The following is a 24,291-nucleotide window of genomic DNA, read 5'->3' as shown; positions in this document are numbered from 1 at the left end:
TACCTGAACCAGGAGGGAATAAGCAGGGAAAACCCTTCAACCAGAATTTCGGAAAAACCTGTGAAATTCCTTGGAATTATTGTATTCCTTGGAATTATTGATTATTATGCAAATGATGTTGTTCATGGGCTGTTTCAGAGTCAAGTGAGACACCTGCTACTGCTACACCATCAGGCACATCAGGCCTGGGCAATTACTTTCCATGGAGGGCCACATAAGAATATAATTTTGCCATCGCGGGCCAGAATCATATCAAATAAAAATGTATTTGTCACATACACATGGTTAGCAGATGTTAATGCGAGTGTAGCGAAATGCTTGTGCTTCTAGTTCCGACCATGCAGTAGTACCTAACAAGTAATATAACAATTACACAACAACTACCTTATACACACAAGTGTAAAGGAATGAATGCTTGGTTATATATGTACATAAAAATATATGGATGGCCGAACGGCATAGGCAAGATGCAGCAGATGGTATAGAGTACAGTATATACATATGAGTAATGTAGGGTATGTAAACATTATTTAAAGTGGCTTAGGATACATTTATTCCATCCAATTTTTCATTATTAAAGTGGCTAGAGATGAGTCAGTATGTTGGCAGCAGCCACTCAATGTTAGTGAGGGCTGTTTAACAGTCTGATGGCCTTGAGATAGAAGCTGTTTTTCATTCTCTCGGTCCCCGCTTTGATGCACCTGTACTGACCTCGCCTTCTGTATGATAGCGGGGGGAACAGGTAGTGGCACGGGTGTTTGTTGTCCTTGATGATCTTTATGGCCTTCCTGTGACATTCGGTGGTGTAGGTGACCTGGAGAGCAGGTAGTTTGCCCCCAGTGATGCGTTGTGCAGACCTCACTACTTTCTGGAGAGCCTTACGGTTGTGGGCGGAGCAGTTGCCATACCAGGCGGTGATACAGCCCGACAGGATGCTCTCGATTGTGCATCTCTAAAGGTTTGAGTGTTTTTGGTGACAAGCCAAATTTCTTCAGCCTCCTGAGGTTGAAGAGGCGCTGCTGTGCCTTCTTCACCACGCTATCTGTGTGGGTGGACCATTTCAGTTTGTCCGTGATGTGTACGCCGAGGAACTTAAAACTTTCCACCTTCTCCACTACTGTCCCGTGGATAGGGGGCTGCTCCCTCTGCTGTTTCCTGAAGTCCATGATCATCTCCTTTGTTTTGTTGACATTGAGTGTGAGGTTATTTTCCTGACACCACACTTCGAGGGCCCTCACCTACTCCCTGTAGGCCGTCTTGTCGTTGTTGGTAATCAAGCCTACCACTGTAGTGTCGTCTGCAAACTTGATGATTGAGTTGGAGGCGTGCGTGGCCACGCAGTCATGGGTGAACAGGGAGTACAGGAGAGGGCTGAGAACGCACCCTTGTTGTTGCACCCCAATGTTGAGGATCAGCGGGGTGGAGATGTTGTTTCCTACCCTCACCACCTGGGGGGCGGCCCGTCAGGAAGTCCAGGACCCAGTTGCACAGGGCGGGGTCTAGACCCAGGGTCTCGAGCTTAATGACGAGTTTGGAGGGTACTATGGCGTTAAATGCTGAGCTGTTGTCGATGAACAGCATTCTTACATAGATTCTTACACATTTTCCTCTTGTCCAGATGGGTTAGGGCAGTGTGATTGCGATTGCAGGATTATACATCATGTATATGACTGTGTTGACAGATATTTCTACTGTAAATCACGTCCAGGTATTCTACTTATTTAACTTTTTGAACATGCACAGAAATAAACCACATCCATGTTCTCCTTTTGGTAGTTTTTTTCATTATTAAACATGCAATGAACTACATGGAGGGAAAATTACACTGTGCATTCAGCACCACGGACAGAACTCTTGTTAACGGGTTATGCACAAAAACACAAGAAAGAGAGAAAGCTCAATATTATGTTTAAAATACTCAATCAGTGTGAGGAGTGCAGTCTCTGATGGGCATTGACTAGAGCAATGAAGTCAGGTATAGTTTCTGACGTCGCTATGCACAGGATTGCTGAGAGGTGAGAGTCAGTAAGAGATGATCTGTGCCTTGACTTGTTATATTTCATCACTGAAAATGTCTGTTCACATACATAGGTTGACCCAAACAGCACAAACATCTTCTGAGCATGACTCCTAATCTTTGGAAAATTTTGTTCATCGAGAGATCTCCAATCACTGCATCAGACTGAAGATTGATAAGCTCAAGTTGCAGGTCAGTGGGATGTTATCCACATTGATAGTGAAAGGAGAGGAAACCAACAGCATTTCATTTTCCAACACTTTGAAATTCTCAAAACGACGATAAAACTCACCGTTCAAAGCACGCAGCAGCAATGTATACTTCCACTGGTCATCTGATAGTGAACAGACTAGTAGTGTCGGAAGGTGGGTGAGTTTGTTGGCTTCTACTTGGCGGGTCAGGAGGAGTAATTTTCCCTTGAAGGCTGTACATCAATGCTGTACATCTGATGTGCAAAAAGGCCCTTCCCTTGTAGTTTGGAATTTATTCCTGAGGGCCATGATGTCCACGGTGAAGGCAAAATCAGCCAACCATTCTTTGTTGCAGTTGAGGGAAATCCACATTTTCCTTTCATTTGCAAAAACTCCGCAATCTCCGACTTCTGGTCCCACACCCTTTTTAAGCACCTTCCCCAAACTCACCCATCTCCCGTTTGTGTGGTAGAGATCTGCATGACCCGACTCTGTCTCTTCCAACAGTGAAACAAACTGCCTGTCGTTTAAAGATTTTGCTCTTAAGAAGTTTACCACTTTAGTGACTGTATCCACAACATGGCTCGTTTTCAGAACACATTTACAGAGCACCTCCTGATGAATAATGCAATGCAGGAAAATACTTTTCTGATCTGGGTTCAGCTCAGCTACTTGATCTTGTGTCCTTTTCAAAACGCCAATTTTTTTCCCGTCAAGTTTGGGCACCCATTAGTGGTCACACTGGATAACTTTTCAAAACTCAGTCCCAGCTTTGCCACACACTTATTAACCTCCAATAAATATTTCCCTGTGGTTGTGCTCTTCATTGACTGCACTGAAGCAAGCTCCTCACGTGCATCACTGCTCTCATCTAGGGCCAAGGAGAAATAGGTGAAATCCTTTACCTTGTCTTTCAACTGTTGTTCCATATTCTCTGCGATGTCCTCAACACGCCGTGTCACTGTTCGTCTCGACAGGGAAACATTTTCAAATGGCTCTTTCTTGTCGGGGCAAAGTATTGTCAATTAAACATTCTTTAATGAATCTCTGAGATTCAGACCAATCGCAATAACAACCCTAGCCAGTGTTCCATCCCTAGAGCCTTGTTGCATAACTTTTTTCCCAACCTTTGACCCCATTATGTAAGTGATCAAGGTTAGCTTAGCTTTCATATTTTGTCTTTGTCTCACTGGCTCCGGCCTGTGTTTTGGTTTGGTGTCTCTAAAACCCCAACTGTTTTGGTTCCCCTGCCTCATGTCCATGTCTGACTTCGCTAAGTCTCCTACAGGTCTGAACTCAGACCCCTAACCTTGACACACACACACGCATACTCATACGCACTCACATGTTTGTTTTACTATCCTTATTGGGAATCAATTGTTTGGTCCCCATCAAAATCCTATTTTCCCTAAACCCTAACCGTAAGCCCCTAATTGTAACCCTAAACCCAATCCCGATTGCCTCGATCACACCGGCGGCGTCATTGCACAAATTTGTACGTAGAATCTGGATATGTGTGCAATAAAAGTTCAACATTCACCTTCTGCTACCATTTGTGTTAAGCCGTCTGCCCATTCAGTTTGACGCATACGTTGGATAAATCCAACGTATGCACCACACAGAACACACTGGAACTGCCTCTGCAACGCAATGCTGCAAGGCAAACGCAGCGTTCCATTGGAAATGAACTTCTGGTCTACCAAAATGCAATGACGCTGTCGGTGTGATGGAGGCGTAAGCCTAAAATAGCCTTTTTCCTTGTGGAGACTGGCAAAAATTCCCCCTTGTTTTACTATCCTTGTGACGACTTGAGTATGTGAGTGGTCTGCTAAATAATTCACAGAAAAAGAAAAATGTGACTCCAAATTCGCTCCATTCATTAAAATCACCATTTAACCAACACTCATCTATTTGTGTGACTACCTGGACCTGCCATTTGGTTGTGAAGTATTGAAACCAAACCATATGATTTGAATGAAAAGTATTTTAATAAATAACATAAAAAGAAACACTCACCATTTCAAATAGGCTATATGTCATAACTAGTAGAAAGAGGAGGAAGGGAAGCTCTAATGTACACAATAGTACATGTTGGTAGACAGAAGATGCTCTTTGGTAAAAAGGGGTAAATTGGTCATCAAAAAGAAAGGAGGACCAAGGCACTCTTCATATAATTAATTAAAATGCCTTTGTTAGTATGGCATGCTCAATAGAAACAACATTTTTTTTAAACCGACGCCTTTGTCAGGGAGTACACAAAAAAAAAAGGAATACAATGTCCTCTTAACAGCTTTTCCAATTAGCCCTAATTGGAAGAGGGAGTGGTTACAAAATTGATTGGACACACCTAGTAAGCAATACTATACACATTAAAAGGTGAAATACTGTAGCTATAAATACAACTCCAAGCTAGAAGTATCAGAACACTAAAAGATAGTTCTAACCTTAAATATGACTGGGAGAAGTGTCAAGAATAAGAAAGCAATATATTCCATAGTACACTAGAACACAGCAAAACATGAACAACAACAGTCTAAACATAGCTGAGGGCAATTGAGCAAAATGTCCACTAGATGACAGCAAATGGACCCATCACAACCCTACAGGAAGGGTGGGAAATCCATATCTTCATTTAAACCAGGGTATTTAGTGGCCTGTAGTTTGTAAATCCAAAAACGTTCCCTTTGGTTTAACTGTTTAAGACGGTCCTCTTTTCTAATAGAGGCCAGAATATGATCAATACCCATAGCTTGTAGGGAGGCAGGGTTGCCATGGTGTAGGGACTTGTAGTGCCTTGCCATGGGGTAGTCTTCATTGCCTACCCGTATGGCGTACCTGTGTTCCGCTAAGCGGTCTTGAAGACGTCTCTTTGTCCGTCCAATGTAGAACACCTTGCACTGTGGACATTTCAATCTATAGATGACATGAGTGGTTTTACAGTTAATGAAATGCTTGACGTAATACTCCATTTTGGAAGCTGTGTCAACAAAATACTTCTTCTGTGCAATATTATTGCAATGGTTACATTTAAAAGAGCCCTTGGGTTTGTGGTCAAGCCAAGTTTTTTGAGAGTCACCCGGAAGGTAACTGTGGACTAATTTGTCATTTAGGGTAGGACATCTCTTAAAGCTTATGACTGGTGGCTCAGGAAAGACTTGGCGTAGTAGCGTATAACTTTGAATGATTCTCCAATTATTTTTTATGATTATTTTATATGTCATATTAAACAGCATATGAACACTAAATAGGTCAGGAGCCAGACAGGTAGCCTAAGATTGAACAAAAATGTATTTTTTAGGCTATATTATTCGCATATTATTTAAATTAATTTAAGGCTATAGCCTACAAAGAGAGAAATTGTGACGCATTTGCGAGTGCGACACTAGGCTGGCATAAATATTAAGCGCTTAGCTTTTAAACAACATATCGTTGTATTAAATCATTATAGTCTAAATTGCGCATATAGGCTGTGACTTAGAATTCAATCAAAATGAAACAAAAATTGTCTTGTTGGGCTCAGTGCCTTTTTGAATTCACTTTTGGAAACACGAGTTTGGCCAGTCTGTGGGTTCAGACTCATGTGATGGTGCCTGGCTCATGCAGGCCAGCAGCAGAGAATACCCTCTCCGCACTTGCAGAGCCACTGGGGATGCTAAACACCCTTCGGATCCCTCTTGCCAGTCTGGGCAGGGATGCTGAGTTTTTTAAATTTTTTTAATTTATTCTATAGGTAGGCCTAAAGGATTTTAGGCAAAATAACCCTATGAAAACAGAAAGCTCCTTGAAAGAGGTAATATGTCAGGCCTATTGGGCCAAAATCAATGATAGTCTATTGTATAGATAAGAGAAACAAAAATGAACCAAACTTTTAAGAGATCAGATTTTTGGTTTATAAATACTTTGCTACAATGACACACTTAGCTAACTTTATGAAAATATTGAGTGAACTCCATGACAGTAGCTAATGCAATGGGCTATAGCAGCACACAACTAGCCTATAAATACATGCTGGTCCGGACATGCCCTGAGCTTTTGAAGTGAGCGGTACTGGGGGTGAAATTGGAGCGTGCAAGAAGGCCGGACCAGCCTTTGGGGAAACTCGCTCCGCACTCCAGTCAAATTGGGCATGCTCATACCCTGGTCCCCACAAGGATAGTAAAACAAAAAACAAAGGCACATACACGTGCTAAAACACACACACAAATACACCACACAAACACAGGCATAGGCACACAAGCACATAAACGTGCTAACACGAACAGACACACACACACACACACAGGCATAAAATACATGCCTGCACACACACACAGATTAAACCTTACACTAATACACCTACGTGGGCACACACACACACAGAGGCTTGCATTCATACCAGGCACACACACATTGTACACATTCTGCCATCCCCACTTCTACACATAGAAGGGTTTATCTTTATTTTTTACTATTTTTACACATTGTAGAATATTAAAGACATCAAAACTATGAATTAACACACATGGAATCATGTAGTAATCAAAAAAGTGTTAAACAAATAAAAATGGACTCATCAGACCAAAGAACAGATTTCCACTGGTATAATGTCCATTGCCTGTGTTTCTTGGCCCAGGCAAGTCTCTTATTATTATTGGTGTCCTTTAGTAGTGGTTTTCTTTTCAGCAATTTGACCTTGAAGGCCTGATTCACACCGTCTCCTCTGAACAGTTGATGTTGAGATGTGTCTGTTACTTGAACTCTGTGAAGCATTTATTTGGGCTGCAGTTTTTGAGGCTGGTAACTAATGAACTCTGTAGCAGAGGCACCTCTGGGTCTTTCCTGTGGTGGTCCTCATGAGAGACAGTTTCATTATAGCGCATGATGGTTTTTGCGACTGCACTTGAAGAAACTTTCAAAGTTCTTGAAATGTTCCACGTTGACTGACCTTCATGTCTTATAGGAATGATGGACTGTCATTTCTCTTTGCTTATTTGATCTGTTTTTGCCATAATACGGACTTGGCTTTTACCAAATAGGCCTATCTTCTGTATACCACTCCTACCTTGTCACAACACAGCTGATTGGCTCAAGCGCATTAAGAAGGAAAGAAATTCCACAAATTATTTTTTAACAAGGCACACCTGTTAATTGAAATGCATTCCAGGTGACTACCTCATGAAGCTGGTTGAGAGAATGCCAAGAGTGTGCAAAGGGTGGCTACTTTGAAGAATCTCAAATATATAATATATTTTGATTTGGTTAACACATGATTCCGTAGGTGTTATTTCATAGTTGTGATGTCTTCACTATTATACAGTGTAGAAAATAGTAAAAAAAATAAAGAAAAACCCTGGAATGAGTAGGTGTGGCCAAACTTTTGACTTTTACTGTATGTTTAAGCATGTTTAAACAGTCATACATGACTGTTGCGAGTGCGGTGCCATACCTTTTCGATCCCTGGTGCTGCAGAGCTGACACGCTAAAGATTAAGTTGCAGCAGATGTCTGTGGAGTGGGCCTTGACCACATTCCAATCCCAATTCAAATGTAACGGCTGTTTAATGAATTGGTTGGCTGGATTTAGGACCATGCAGAACATCGCTCGGAGAGAAGCTGCCAGCCTGCGCACCTTTCTCTCTGCATAGAGCAGAGACCGTGCCAGACAGTTTACTTTGCCGTTTAGGCGGTGCACCGATGCTTTGAATTTGAAGTTGGCATTTGAACTCGGCCTTGTGAGCCTCGCGGCCAGCTGTTTTTTGCACCGATTAATTTCAGATTTATGTCGGCATAGGCGGCGTGTCCAATAATCTAGGGGAAGATAAGCTTCCCCTAAAGTTAATTGAATTAAATGTGCTAAAATTACCTATATACAGTTGAAGTCGGAAGTTTACATACACCTTAGCCAAATACATTTAAACTCAGCTTTTCACAATTCCTAACATTTAATCCTAGTAAAAATAACCTGTTTTTGGTCAGTTAGGATCGCCACTTTATTTTAGGAATGTGAAATGTCAGAATAATAGAGAATGATTTATTTCAGCTTTTATTTCTTTCATCACGTTCCCAGTGGGTCAGAAGTTTACATGCACTCAATTCGTATTTGGTAGCATTGCCTTTAAATTGTTTAACTTGGGTCAAAAGTTTTGGGTTTGCTTCCACAAGCTTCCCACAATAAGTTGGCTGAATTTTGGCCTATTCCTTCTGACAGAGCTGGTGTAGCTGAGTCAGGATTGTAGGCCTCCTTGCTCGCACACGCTTTTTCAGTTCTGCCCACAGATTTTCTATGGGATTGAGGTCAGCGCTTTGTGATGGCCACTCCAATACCTTGACTTTGTTGTCCTTAAGCCATTTTTCCACAACTTTGGAAGTATGCTTGGGGTCATTGTCCATTTGGAAGACCCATTTGCGACCAAGCTTTAACTTCCTGACTGATGTCTTGAGATGTTGCTTCAATATATCCACATAATTTTCCTGCCTCATGATGCCATCTATTTTGTGAAATGCACCAGTCCCTACTGCAGCAAAGCACCACCACAACATGATGCTGCCACCCCCGTGTTTCACGGTTGGGATGATGTTCTTCGGCTTGCAAGCATCCCCCTTTTTCCTCCAAACATAACGATGGTCTTTATGGCCAAACAGTTCTATTTTTGTTACGTCAGACCAGAGGACATTTCTCCAAAAAGTACGACCTTTGTTCTCATGTGCAGTTGCAAACCGTAGTCTGGCTTTTTTATGGCGGTTTTGGAGCCGGGCTTCTTCCTTGCTGAGCGGTTTATGTTGATATAGGACTCATTTTACTGTGGATATAGATACGTTTGTACCTGTTTCCTCCAGCATCTTCCCAAGGTCCTTTGCTGTTGTTCATGGATTGAGTTGCACTTTTTGCACCAAAGTACGTTCATCTCTAGGAGACTGAATGCATCTCCTTCCTGAGCGGTATGACGGCTGCATGGTCTCATGGTGTTTATACTTGCGTTCAATTGTTTGTACAGATGAATGTGGTACCTTCAGGGGTTTGGAAATTTCTCGTAAGGATGAACCAGACTTGTGGAGGTCTATAATTGTTTTCTGAGGTCTTGGCTGATCTCTTTTGATTTTTCCATGATGTCAAGCAAAGAGGCACTGAGTTTGAAGGTAGGCCTTGAAATACATCCACAGGTACACCTCCAATTGACTCAAATTATGTCAATTAGCCTATCAGAAGCTTCTAAAGCCATGACATCATTTTCTGGAATTTTCCAAGCTGTGTAAAGGCACAGTCAACTTAGTGTATGTAAACTTCTGACCCACTGGAATTGTGATTAAGTGAAATAATCTGTGTGTAAACAATTGTTGTAAAAATTGTGTCATGCACAAAGTAGATGTCCTAACCGACTTGCCAAAACTATAGTTTGTTAACAAGAAATTTGTGGAGTGGTTGAAAAACGAGTTTTAATGACTTCAACCTAAGTGTATGTAAACTTCTGACTTCAATTGTAATTACTCGTGCCTATACAGAAATCAATAAAATCTTTGAAAATACTACAACAGAGAGAGCATGATTTGGCCGCAGAAGCTTCTTTAAAAATGAGCTGTGGATTGTTTTAAGCACACAATTTGGGCAGCGTGTGTGGCAAATAGCCTACCAAATAGCAGACTGTTGAGTTGCAGCGGTCAGTGAAAAGCAGGTAAATAGGCCTAGGCCTACAATCGTAAGAAAAGCATAGTTTAGAAAGCAAAGTGCTGTCGCTGAAAAGAGAAGACAAAGAAAAGACTCATCTGTCTATAGTTATCAAAATTCTCTTCTCCCAATTGAGCGAACAGTATCTTATTGGCACCAGCGGACCGCATCGGCCATTTCCCCGGTGAGTGTGTGGATATTCACTGTCTTTATCATTGGATCAGTATCACTGGAAAGTTTTTTGGCGGACAATAATTCCCTCCAGGCTTGATGGTCGTCAAATTGTACAATTTGTGTCTCCCCTTTTCGTAGGCCTAGATTAGATGGTTACATTCAAGACACGGTTGTTTTTACTGATTTACTGATTTGCTTATGTCTCCAGTCATATAACGTGTGGTAGAATTACATGAAGTGTGTTTATAAAAGGCCACATTTTTCCTGTGCAAAGAAAGGAGAAGAAACGTCTCTGATTAGACCTAGTCATTACGTGCTCAGGCACGCATTGTTCAGAACTGTGTTTCTCTTGCAGTGATTGAGTGATATTATTAGCCTACTCATCATATTAGGCATAGTAGCCTATTTTACATTAGTCTGCAAATGCGATGATAGACGCATGCAATCCTTTATTATAAAGGTGCAATTTTATTACGAAAAAGAAAAGCTTTCCCAAACATGAAAGTCCCGCGCTGCGTATGGATGTTGGCATTTGAAGTCGGCCTTGTGACTTGATATCGTGTATTATGCATCTATTTCATGTTGCACTGTATGCGCCGTTCCACAAGTAAATTAGTCAATCTATGATGTGGTTGAGTAATGGTTGACATTGTACACGTTGTTTCGCAGACCTTTTAACCTAATATTGCGATGGTAATTAATGTCTATGGCCTCCTACAGAAAATGACAAAAGGACACATTAACAGACAAAACCTACCAGATGTCACATCCAATGATATGGACACTGAAACTGACCCGAAAGAGAGCAGGGTTAGGGTTCTGCTTGAACACTAGTTGGTATGGGCTGTAGCCATGTACATTGTGCGTGGAGTTTTTTGCCATAAAAGCCAATCTAGGGCTGTTTTCCAGTCACATCCATTGTCTTGCTTCGCTTTTAGCATGATTTCTGAGGTGTTTTATTATGTCTCTCCAGAAGTCCATTGCTCCATGGACTGAATGCAGCAGTTGTCTTTACTTCCATGTTGAATTTCTCAGCCATTTCTCTTATTTCATTATTGAATTTTCCTCTGTTAGGTTCCAAATTAACCTAGTAAAACTCACGGACGATTAGTAAAGCTTAAACCAAGTTTATTCGCCCATTGGGTCAATACAGCTGCATAAGACAAAAGACATATTTACACAAGCACTGATATGTAACCTTTTCTCCTACACATCTGAACAGCCAATGCATTTCTGTTGCTAGACAGAACCTTAGTGATACCTGTTCTTTCTCACTTCATCTGACCTGACCTCTGCCCCAAAGTGCTCACTCCTCCCCAACTCACTGCTGTCATGTTGACTCGTACCACACTGTCTTTCCTCCTCCCATTGGATCCCTGATAGCTAACAGTAACGTCTCCTGACATAATGTAAATGTTATAAATTACCCTCTCTCCCTCGGTGAAAGGAATAAGTATAAGTCAAGAAATCAGAACCCATCAACTCCATTGTCACTGTAAAATGTCTGGGGCGGGCCATGCACACTTATCCAGGAAAGAATGAAGTGCTTGACGATTTCACTGGATTTCTTTGTATTCACAATGCTTCCAGCGCTGAAGCGTGTGAAGTGGTCGATTATGTGAAGGTACCACACACTTGGTCCTAGCTCATGTAGCTCTACAGCCACTGTTTCATTGTACTTGGACGCCAGTGGCAAACCAACAGCTGCTCTGGGCTTAGGTTTGCTGTATTTCTGTCTCACAACTGTTAACTATCTGCCGTAGAATGGAAATACTGAGTAATTTCTGACGTCTGTCAACTGTAGCATGTCCAAACTGTTTAAAGTTTTAACAATTTGTGTTTTTCCTCTGTGGTCATGTTCTCTTCGACTGTCAGAATCTCCATGTGCTCTGTGTCCATCAGAATCAAATTTTTACATGGACTCTGTGTAATGTCTTTGTCTAAAATGTTTACCCAATAGTGGCCTGAGGTATTAAGTTCAAGGGTAAATGGTTGTTTAAACAATCACTGCCTTGCCATTTTTTATGTCTAGTACAGCCCCTGCCTTCTTGAGGAAAGCTTTGCTTAATAGTAAGGGGATATCTACAGGGACCACCTCTGTTTCAATGTGACACTTAGTCTGACAATTTTTTGCCTGTATCTTGACTCACTTGGAGAATGAACGACGGTTGATTGGTATGTCAATCATATTTTGTACTTTCATATTTAGTTCAATACGCGTGTACATGCAGTATCAATCACAGCCGATCATAAGGATTCAACTATAAAGATTTCAGTATCAGATGCAGATGCAGATTTGAAAACAGTGTAATGTTACGCTGCTCCATGTTTGTTTACATTTTCCTATGTTTAATTTGTTCATTTTTATGAGGACAGTCTTTAACACAATGGTAAGTGCTTTGACAAATAGCACTTTTTGATATCCTTCCATACCTGTCCAGTGAATTTGTGCAGGGCAATGGCGCCCTCATCTGGTTGTCTTGAATGTGACTTGTTGGCGTCTTTTCTCTGCTGCTCATTGTAATATGCCGCATCACTCACTTGCATTCCATTTGTTATGGGTGCGACAGACGTATTTTCACAAAATACTTTTTTGTGCCCGACTTCATTGACGCATAAGTCAACACAGTACAAGCAGTCGACTGTTTCTCCCTACTATCCAGACAGGCAGTATCTAGCAACTTGAGAACCATGTCGTACTTGCGCATCCTATTGTACCTCTGTTTGAAATCAATTATGTAGTCCGTCATTGCAACCAAACACTGTCAAAGTTTGAATATGCCTCGTAGGCACGGTCTTTCTCTTCTTTACGAAACACAGAATCCAGTGCTCTGATAAGCTCCCATACTGTCATCCTTGTTCAAATCCTCAACGGCTATTTCTAGTGCTGTATCTCTCGCTCTTCCCTCCGGCGCTAATACCACCGCAAGTGTTTGCTTTTTCTCGTCCAGATAAGTAACCCGTGCCCAGATTCCATGACCTCTTCTAGCCGAAGTGAGGTGGCACATTGTAGATATTACCCCATCCTCTGCCACCAATGTGAACTCAAAATTGGCACATCGACTAGGTTCCAGTTGAACCTAGTTTACTTCCCCGTATTTCCACAGTACATAGTTGCCATCACGCTCAGCCTGGTCCATCTCCATGGAGACTGCCACGCAGGCGTACTAATAACAGACTGATAGCAGCATAATAACAGAAATATAGGGATACTTAAAACATGAACTTAACATGTGTCGCTCCCCTATGTAGACTTGACTACAAATGTCCACATAGCAGCTGGGGGCGGATCAATGTTTTTTTGTCTCTGGGCAATTGGGTATCATTGGCAAAGGTGGGCATGTAATTAAGCCCAAACCAAACCTCCCGTAAGTCGTGACGAACTAACTTACAAAGCTGTGTTTTGGATGAGACAGAATTAATAAGCAAAATTATCCTAGTTACCCAATTTTGACACGAGAATAAATGTTTCTGACTCATATCAATGCCACATAGGCCGTTTTCAAGGGCAGTTGACCTTTAACACTTTATCATTGATTTGATGCACAGGGTCAGGGCAGTAGTCGATACCAGCAGGAGTTTAGTACTTAGAGGAAAAGAGAGGAATGTCCTTGACATCCACATGGATACAAAGTACAGTACACAGTTAGACTACATCCCTGTGTTTCAGAGACTGGCGGTCGCTGCCAACGTCTTTTCACTCTAGTTTAGTTCATGGATGTTTTCATTATAAATCTGCCTGTGAGGGACTAAAGCTTATTCCCAAATGGCACCCTCTACCCTATGTAGTGTACTATAAATGGGGAATAGGGTCCCATTTGGGATGCATCCTCATTAATGGAGATGTAGGGGCAGGGTGGGGGAGGAGGACGTGGGTGGGAGGGGGAGATGGTTTATGCATGAGTAATCGTTCCTGGTGTGGTCGGTCTTGAGAAAATGCACGTTTTGAATAAGAGACACCATCTCTCCACTTCAGTTGCTTTGGTTATGATTTCTATTATAGTTAAAGACAAGCTTAGTTCCAAAGAACGTTATATTTCACACACAGAAGTTCATTGCCAGTGTACTTGAGCCTTCATTCATCCTTTTTTGAGTGTTATGTTACCATTCTGACAACTGGCAACTATACTGTGTGTGTGAAAGGTGTCAATGAGCTGGTTGTAAGTGTTGTTCTTTCTCTCTTCACAGGCAGCAGGCCCTGTTCCATGTGCTAGCGGCCTACTCCGTATACAACACGGTGAGTGTGTGTGGCACCTATGTCATGTCTGCGTATACTCATACAGTGTCAACGGAAAATATTCAAACCCCTTTTCCCACATTTTGTTAGGTTACAGCCTCATTCTAAAATGTATTCATTTGTTTTTTCCCTCATCAATCTACACACAATACACCATACTGACAAAGCTAAAACAGGTTTTTAGAAATGTTTGAAAAGTAATAAAAAATATTTAAAAACATATCACATTTACATAAGTATTCAGACCCTTTACTCAGTTTGTTGAAGCACGTTTGGCAGCGATTACAGTCTCGAGTCTTCTTGGGTAGGACGCTACAAGCTTGGCACACCTGTTTCTCCCATTCTCTGCAGATCCTCTCAAGCTCTGTCAGGTTGGATGGGGAGCATTGCTGCACAGCTATTTTCAGGTCTCTCCAGAGATGTTTGATCAGGTTTAAGTCCAGCCTCTGGCTGAGCCGATCTAGGATATTAAGAGACTTGTCGGGAAGCCACTACTGCGTTGTCTTTGCTGTGTGCTTAGGGTTGTTGTCCTGTTGGAAGGTGAACCTCCCTCCCCCCCAGTCTGAGGAGCAGGATTTTGTCAAGGATCTTTCTGTATTTTGCTCTGTTCATCTTTGCCTCGAACCTGACTAGTCTCCCAGCCTCTGCCGCTGAAAAACATCTGCACAACATGATGTTGCAACCACCATGCTTCACCGTAGGGATGGTAGCAGGTTTCCTCCACACATGATGCTTGGCATTCAGGCCAAAGAGTTCAATCTTGGTTTCGTCAGACCAGAGAATCTTGTTTCTCATGGTCTGAGAGGGTTTTAGGTGCCTTTTGGAAAACAACAAGCGGGCTATCGTGCCTTTTACTGAGGAGTGGCTTCTATCTGACCATAAAGGCCTGATTGGTAGAGTGCTGCAGAGATGGTTGTCCTTCTGGAAGGTTCTCCCATCTCCACAGAGGAGCTCTGTCAGAGTGACCATCAGGTTCTTGGTCACCTCTCTTACCAAGGCCCTTCTTCCCCGATTGCTCAGTTTGGCCGGGCGAGCAGCTCTAGGAAGGGTCTTGGTGATTCCAAACGTCTTCCATTTAAGAATGATGGTGGAGGTCACTGTTTTCTTAGAGACCTTCAATGTTGCAGAAATGTTTTGGTACCTTCCCCAGATCTGTGCCTCGACACATTCCTGTCTCGGAGCTCTATGGACAATTCCTTTGACCTCATGTCTTGGTTTTTGCTCTGACATGCACTGTCAACTGTGGGACCTTATATAGACCGGTGTGTGCCTTTACAAATAATTTCCAATCAATTGATTTTACCACAGGTGGACTCCAATCAAGTTGTAGAAACATTTCAAGGATGATCAATGGAAATAGGATGCACCTGACCTCAATTTCGTGTCTCATAGCAAAGGGTCTGAATACTTATGTAAATACGTTTTTGGGGGGGGGGGGGGGGGGGTTCATTTGCAAAAAAATTCAAAAACCTGTGTTCGCTTTGTCATTATGGGGTATTGTGTGTCGATTGGACAAGGATTTTTTTTCTTTAATCCATTTTAGAATAAGGCTGTAACTTAACAAAATGTGGAAAAAGTCAAGGTGTCTGAATACTTTCCGAAGGCACTGTAAAGTGAGGTCCAAAAATATTTGGACAGTGACCCATTTTTTGTTGTTTTAGCTCTGTTCTTCAGCACTTTGGATTAAAGTGCAGACTGTCAGCTTTCATTTTGGGGTATTTCAATCCATATTGGGTAACCGATGAGTGAGAAAGTTAGAGGCATAAAGATCATACCCCCAAGCAATGTTCCCTCTAAGTTTTTCCAGAAACTTCAGGCCGGCTGAGCGCAAACTTGAATGTTGTGAAAATTCTGTGCAATTTCCAGCGCACTTTTACTGTGAACACTGAGGCTGTACCGGCTTTAAGTTAATTTTAACAGTGGCCTTGTAGACTACTGTGGCTATTTGATCATAATATACACTACCAGTCAAAAGTTTTAGAACACCTACTCATTCAAAGGTTTTTCTTTATTTTTACTATTTTCTACATTGTAGAATAATAGTGAAGATATCAAAACTACGAAATAACACATGGAATCATGTAGTAACCAAAAAAGTGTTAAACAAATAAAAAATATATTTCATATTTGAGATACTTCAATTAGCCACCCTTTGCCTTGATGACCGCTTTGCATAATCTTGGCATTCTCTCAACCAGCTTCACCTGGAATGCTTTTCCATCAGTCTTGAAGGAGTTCCCACATGTGCTGAGCATTTGTTGGCTGCTTTTCCTTCACTCTGCGGTCCGACTCATCCCCAACCATCTCAATTTGGTTGAGGTGCTCCATCACTCTCCTTGGTAAAATAGCCCTTACACAGCCTGCAGGTGTGTTGGGTCATTGTCCTGTTGAAAAACAAATGATAGTCCCACTAAGCCCAAACCAGATGGGATGGTCTATCGTGGCAGAATGCTGTGGTAGCCATGCTGGTTAAGTGTGCCTTGAATTATAAATACATCACAGACAGTGTAACCAGCAAAGCACCCCCACACCATAACACCTCCTCCTCCATGCTTTACGGTGGGAAATACATGCAGAGATCATCCGTTCACCCACACCGCATCTCATAAAGACACGGCGGTTGGAACAAAAAATCTCAAATTTGGACTCAGACCAAAGGACCATTTTCCACCGGTCTAATGTCCATTGCTCGTGTTTCTTGGCCCAAGCAAGTCTCTTTTTCTTATTGGTGTCCTTTAGTAGTGTTTTTTTTGCAACAATTCAAGCTTGAAGGTCTGATTCACACAGTCTCCTCAGAACAGTTGATGTTGATGTGTCTGTTACTTGAACTCTGAAGCATTTATTTGGGCTGCCATTTCTGAGGCTGGTAACAGCAGAGGTAACTCTGGGTCTTCCATTCCTGTGGCAGTCCTCATGAGAGCCAGTTTCATCATAGCACTTGGTTTTTACGACTGCACTTAAACTTCAAAAGTTCTTTAAAAAAATTGTGCTAATTGACCTTCGTGTCTTAAAACAATGATGGACTGTCATTTATCGCTGCTTATTTGAGATGTTCTTGCCATAATATGGACTTGGTCTTTTACTATCTTCTGTATACCACCCCTACCTTGTCACAACACAACTGATTAGCTCAAACGCATTAAGTAGGAAAGAAATTCCACAAATATGTTTTTAACAAGGCACACCTGTTAATTGAAATGCATTCCAGGTGACTACCTCATGCACATAACACGTTTGTAGATTCACAAGCTTGATGTAGTCATTGTGTGCTAGAAATATGGAACCAAATACTGAACTTTTGACTACTTTAATACACAAGTGAATTTGTCCAAATACTTTTGGTTCCCTAAAATGGGGGGACTATGTACACAGTAATTGGATAATTTGAAATCCAAAGTGCTGGATGGAGTAAAGAGCCAAAACAGCAAAATTGTCACCGTACAAATGCCTTTGGACCTCACTTTCTTATGGCTTGGGGGTAGAAAGCTGTTTAGAAACCTCTTGGACCTAGACTTAGCGGTCCGGTACCGCTTGCCGTGCAGTAGCAGAGAGAACAGTCTCTAACTAGGGTGGCTGGAGTCTTTGACAACTTTTAGGATCGGTAGTTATTTAGGCAGGTGTTCTTGGGCACAGGGACTATGGTGGTCTGCTTGAAACATGTTGGTATTACAGACTCCGACGGGGAGAGGTTGAAAATGTCTGTGGAGACACTTGCCAGTTGGTCAGCGCATGCTCGGAGTACACGTCCTGGCCCTGCGGCCTTGTGTATGTTGACCTGTTTAAAGGTCTTACTCACATCTGCTGCAGAGAGCGTGATCACACAGTTGTCCGGAACAGCTGATGCTCTCATGCATGTTTCAGTATTACTTACATCGAAGCGAGCATAGAAGTTATGTAGCTCGTTTAGTAGGTTCGTGTTACTGGGCAGCTCTCAGCGTTGCTTTCCTCCTGTAATAGTTTGCAAGCCCTGCCACATCTGACGAGCATCGGAACCGGTGTAGTACGATTCGACCGTGACATTATCACAGTTAGAATGTACATTTACAAATGAACTTTTATTGCTGGTAATAACTCTGCTCATTACAACCCACATTTGTCCCATGCATTCTTAGTCAGAATTGCTATACATTTCGCAGTGTGTAGACCTTCCTCAATAAACCTGTCACCCCAACTGAACAGTTACGGGAACGGTTGACCACCCCTCCTTCTCCTGGCACCTATCCTAGCGTGTCTTCATTGGTTCTTCTTCAGATAGCATTACAGCTCATCTTCCCAACGGCAAATATGTAACTCTTTGCCTGTCACATTTAATGTCCCTATTTTAATATCCTAATTAATTAATCCATTTTTACCACGTACACAAGTCTCTCACCTGAGGCGCCACCAGCAGTCTCTCTGGTCCATTTTTCCCACCATTTTACTGGCGACCTCTCCGAAGAATTACCAGATCAGGGAGTTAGAACTCTAACCCATTGAGGAAAATCCCAACGATCCAGCAGGCCCCAATCTGGTGAAATTTGTATCGAAACAAAAATGAAATCAGCATTACACATATCACAATTAGAGGTCGACCGATTAATCGGAATGGCCGATTAATTAGGGCCGATTTCAAGTTTTCATAACAATCGGAAATCGGTATTTTTGGGCGCCGATTTTTTTTAATTTTTATTATTTAATTTTTTTAATACCTTTATTTATACCTTTATTTAACTAGGCAAGTCAGTTAAGAACAAATTCTTATTTTCAATGACGGCCTAGGAACGGTGGGTTAACTGCCTTGTTCAGGGGAAGAACGACAGATTTTCACCTTGTCAGCTCTGGGGATCCAATCTTGCAACCTTACAGTTAACTAGTCCAACGCTCTAACCACCTGATTACATTGCTCTCCACGAGGAGACTGCCTGTTATGCGAATGCAGTAAGAAGCCAAGGTAAGTTGTCTGTCTGTTGCCATTTCAATAGTTATTATTCCGAAACCTCTCCCGACAATGTCCAGGGTGTTTAGATCTTCCTCACTCCCATCTCTAATACACACCTTCTATTAACTATTTTCCAAGGTAGCGCTGCCCACTTCCCCGGAGAATAGTTATGGTATTTGTGCCTATTAATTGGTCACAGCACTTAATACCTTGTATTAGAACCAATTATAGCGTCTGCAAATGTATTACTGGAGAATACGGGTGACCTTATGTCTTATTCTAGTGCAACACCTCATATCACTTATTACCAAATTTATTCACACTTGTCTGCCTATTTCCACATAATCTGTCACGGTTCCCCGCCCCACAGGGCATAAAACCAACCTCTCTTTATTGCTACTACTAATACACCCAAATCAATCAGCGTTCAAATATCTTATTGCTTTTCTTTTAACCCTGAATGTGGCTCTCCTTCAGAATTTATAGGCAACCTTTTATCCTAGTACACAAGCATGACACTTTATCCATCCACACACGCACACACTATGCTGCCTCGTCACCACTGCGGCTGAGACTTTCACCCTCCTTACGGGTCTGGCTGATAAACCACTACACTAGGGATTTACCCTCCACAGGATCACCCTGTTCAGGACTTACCCTCTCTCTAAGAGATTTACCCTCCACAGGAACTATCCTGCTCGGGACTTACCCTTTACCTACAAGACTTATCCTCCATAGGAACTATCCTGCTCGGGACTTAACCTCTTTAAAGCTACGATACTTACCCTCCACAGGATCTATCCTGCTTGGGACTTACCCTCTTTAAAGCTACGAGACTTACCCTCCACAGGATCTATCCTGCTCGGGACTTACCCTCTTTAAAGCTACGACCGATCGTAATACAAGGGACTACTGAATTAGCTCAGGCTTTTTAGGTCCGTATCCTATAATTGGTTCAGCCTACAACTCATCACCCCAAGATGTCAAAATTAGTGATAACAGGTGTAGAAACTGTGCCTACCTTGTTTCTGGTGCCGGCTCCTGTTTCACTGATTCGGAATCTCTAGTTTGACTGCAAATCGTGGAGAACCATGCTCGCAGCGCCAACTGTTAGGTTCTAAGTGAACCTATTAAAACTCAAGGAAGCTTAATAAAGCTCAAACCAAGTTTTTTCACCCATTGGGTCGATAAAGCTCCATAAGACAAAAGAAATTCACAGTAGTGGTAGTATATATACCCCAATTTGGGTGGAGTCTCCTCCTTCTCTCAAAACATATTACTAGGCAGGAAGTTAAGAGATATGGGCCACAAACTGTTCCTTCTCCCTTAACCTCTCTAGGGTATGTGGGACGGTAGCGTCTCACCTCGTCAACAGCCAGTGAAACTGCAGGGCGCCAAATTCAAAACAACAGAAATCCCATAATTAAAATTCCTCAAACATACATCTATTTTACACCATTTTAAAGATACACTTGTTGTAAATCCAGCCACAGTGTCCGATTTCAAAAAGGCTTTACGACGAAAGCAAACCAAACGATTATGTTAAGTCAGAGCCAAGTCACAGAAAAACACAGCCATTTTTCCAGCCAAAGAGAGGAGTCACAAAAAGCAGAAATATAGATAAAATGAATCACTAACCTTTGATGATCTTCATCAGATGACACACTCATAGGACTTCATGTAACACAATACATGTATGTTTTGTTCGGTAAAGTTCATATTTATATCCAGAAATCTGAGTTTACATTGGCGTGTAATGTTTTGCCTCCAAAACATCCAGTGATTTTGCAGAGAGCCACATCAATTTACAGAAATACTCATAATAAACATTGATAAAAGATACAAGTATTACACATGGAACTTTAGATAAACTTCTCCTAATGTAACCGCTGTGTCAGATTTCAAAAAAACTTTACAGAAAAAGCACACCATGCTATAATCTGAGTACAGCGCTCAGAGCCCAAACAAGCCAAACAGATATCCGCCATGTTGTGGAGTCAACAGAAGTCAGAAATAGTGTTATAAATATTCACTTACCTTTGATGATCTTCATCAGAATGCACTCCCAGGAATCCCAGTTCCACAATAAATGTTTGTTTTGTTCGATAACGTCCATAATTTATGTCCAAATACCTCCTCTTTGTTACCGCGTTTAGTTCCAAAATACAAATTGATGACGCGCAGGTCAGACGAAAAGTCAAAAAATTACATTACAGTTCGTAGAAACATGTGAAACGATGTATAGAATCAATCTTTAGGATGTTTTTAACATAAATCTTCAGAAATGCAATGGAACGCAGGTCGCCGACACGGGAGCGAGCGTGATCAACTCATGCCAGACACCTGACTCAAAGAGCTCTCCTTCCCTCGTTCTTCACAGTAGAAGCATCAAACAAGGTTCTAAAGACTGTTGACATCTAGTGGAAGCCTTAGGAAGTGCAATAGACACTGTATATTGGATAGGCAAACCTACAAACCTCAGATTTCCCACTTCCTGGTTGGATTTTTTCTCAGGTTTTTGCCTGCCATATGAGTTCTGTTATACTCACAGACATCATTCAAACCGTTTTAGAAACTTCAGAGTGTTTTCTATCCAAATCTACTAATAGTATGCATATCTTAGCTTCTGGGACTGAGTAGCAGGCAGTTTACTCTGGGCACCTTATTCATCCAAGCTACTCAATACTGCCCCCAGCCATAAGAAGTTAACCAAGTGGATTCAGGGATCAAGGGTAGCTGGTCCTGGCTTAAGCTGGATGCCGCTATAGAGGTGAAAGGAACACCACACACTTTTCCTCTTTCTTACTTTTTCAATACAGTGAATAAAAAGGTGTATGCCAGGTGTACTCTCTGCCTGAAAGAGAGCAATTATGCCAACAAAGGGTCTCATGCTCTGCTGCTGGCACATTGTAGAACAGATGTCCACTGGCAGAAAGTGTACAATGTAATTAACCTGCAGTGTAGCCCAAAGATATTGCTTTTGTTGCGTTGAACTTGACAGTACTTTGTGTGTGTGTGTATTTTTGCACACATGCAGCCTTATGCATTTGGGCTCACGAGTGGCACAGCGGTCTAAGGCACTGCATCTCAGTGCTTGAGTCATCACTACAGACACCCTGGTTCGATTCCAGGCTGTCACAACTGGCCGTGATTGGGAGTCCCATAGGGCGGCGGCGCACAATTGGCCCAGCGTCATCCGGGTTTGGCCAGTGTAGGCCGTCATTGCAAGTAAGAATTTGTTAACGGGTTGACCTAGTTAAATAAAGGTAAAAAAATCTATATATTAAAATCGATGTCTACTATAGTGGCCACTATAATAGAGCAAAAATAGAATGCCTGTTTCATTCTATTTCTACTTTAAGATGTTTTTTTCCCAAGTGCAATATTTAGATGTGTGTGTGGTGACAAGCGTTCTGTTATAAAGGCTGTCATGGCTAACTGTAATATTAGTGCATTGTTTTTTTCTCAAGACTTCAGTGTCATTTGCAGTAAAGTCTTGGCAACAAATATCATTGGATTGCTTTATTTAATTTTTTTTGCTGTAAGTTAGGTTCACATTAACCACTTTATTTTACACACAGAGACTGAGCATGTAGATCATAGTCTTTGTTTAATTAGTTAAAACCTGCAAAATACTAAAGACGTGCGTAAGGTGCATTGTGGCGCATTTTTCCAAAGAAAATGTTATCTACAATAAACAATGTACAACATATAAACAATTTCCTCTAGGCAAGTCTGTACAATATATCTAAGGATAACTACACACAATTAGGTGAATGCAGAAGCTTCTGAAGCTGAGGAAAATGTGTTGGCGTGTCAAGTGTCTGACTTTCGGGAAATGGCAGTTAAAGAAAAGTACACTAAATGTAGACTATCAAATGCCTATTTAGACCTAATCACCATCTTTGTACATTGAATGTACAAAATATTAGGAACACCTGCTCTTTCCATGACGTACTATATACTGACCAGGTGAAATCTATGATCCCTTATTGATGTGTTAGCTACATGAAGCAAGAATGTTAGCTACATGAAGTAGCTAAGAGAAAACATGCAATGTAGCCAAAGCTTATAGGGTCCCCTAGGAAACACTTATCAACACTTTAGTTCCTACCCTGTCACAATAACTCCTCCCTGGCATTTTAATTCGTTGTCATGTCAAACAACACAGTATTCAAAGTGCATACTATTATATTCTAACTATATTCTATTTCCATGATTCCAACAGTTTTGCTCTAATTCGCAAGTCAAATCGCAATTGCAACATTTAGTTAAAAATAAGTCCTAGATTATTTGCCTGTATCGTGCAGCCCTACGTGGCAGTGTGGAAATGTTCTCAATTAGAGCAGTGGTGTAAAGTTGTTTTTTTGGCATCTGTGCTTTACTTTATTTTTATTTTACAACTTTTACTTCACTACATTCCTAAAGAAAATACTGTACTTTTTACTCCATACATTTTTCCCTGACACCTAAAAGTACTCGTTACATTTGAATGCTTAGCAGGACAAGAAAATGGTCCAATTCCCGCACCTGTCAAGAGAACATCCCTGGTCATCTACTGCCTCTGATCTGCAGGACTCACTAAACACAGTGTGCCCCTGGCTATCTGTAAAAAAATCTGCCATCTGGTTTGCTTAATATAAGGAATTTTAAATTATTTTTACTTTTGATACTTAAGTACATTTTATCAATTACATTTACTTTTGATACTTAAGTATATTTAAAACCAAATACTTTTAGACTATTACCCACGTAGTATTTTACTGGAAGACTTACTTGAATAATTTACAATTGTGTACTTTTTCCACCACGGCAATTGAGTGCAGGAAATGCAGAAATGATAAAAGTGATGAATTTTGTTTGTTTTATACTGTTCAATTAAACTTCAACCAATCAGAATGGAGAAAGACTCATTGAAATCACTTAGAATGTATGTGTTGCCACCCTAGGATCACTCACTACTCATAAAGGAAATGTAGAACTTTTATTATTCAAAAACTAAAAATACCGTACAATTTTTTAAAATACCGTGATATAATATTTCGGCCATATCGCTCAACCCTACTACTGATTATATGACCACCAAGCCTCATGCAACTGCAAAATGTTGGAT

At 41.4% G+C, this 24,291-nt stretch overlaps 1 protein-coding gene across 1 annotated transcript in view; it reads left to right on the top strand.

Moving 5' to 3' along the window:
• Nucleotides 1-24,291, top strand: part of si:dkeyp-19e1.3 (TBC1 domain family member 10B) — a 92,602-nt gene that overhangs the window by 50,008 nt on the left and 18,303 nt on the right. The window contains exon 8 of the mRNA XM_039017063.1: nucleotides 14,212-14,260. Coding sequence (XP_038872991.1) covers nucleotides 14,212-14,260 — 49 coding nt within the window. The remainder of the gene's footprint in view (nucleotides 1-14,211; nucleotides 14,261-24,291) is intronic.

Source organism: Salvelinus namaycush, chromosome 21, assembly GCF_016432855.1.
Source record: "Salvelinus namaycush isolate Seneca chromosome 21, SaNama_1.0, whole genome shotgun sequence".
Taxonomy (NCBI): Eukaryota; Metazoa; Chordata; class Actinopteri; order Salmoniformes; family Salmonidae; genus Salvelinus; species Salvelinus namaycush.
Note: the sequence above shows the minus strand (reverse complement) of the source record. Positions and strands in the feature narration are given on the sequence as shown.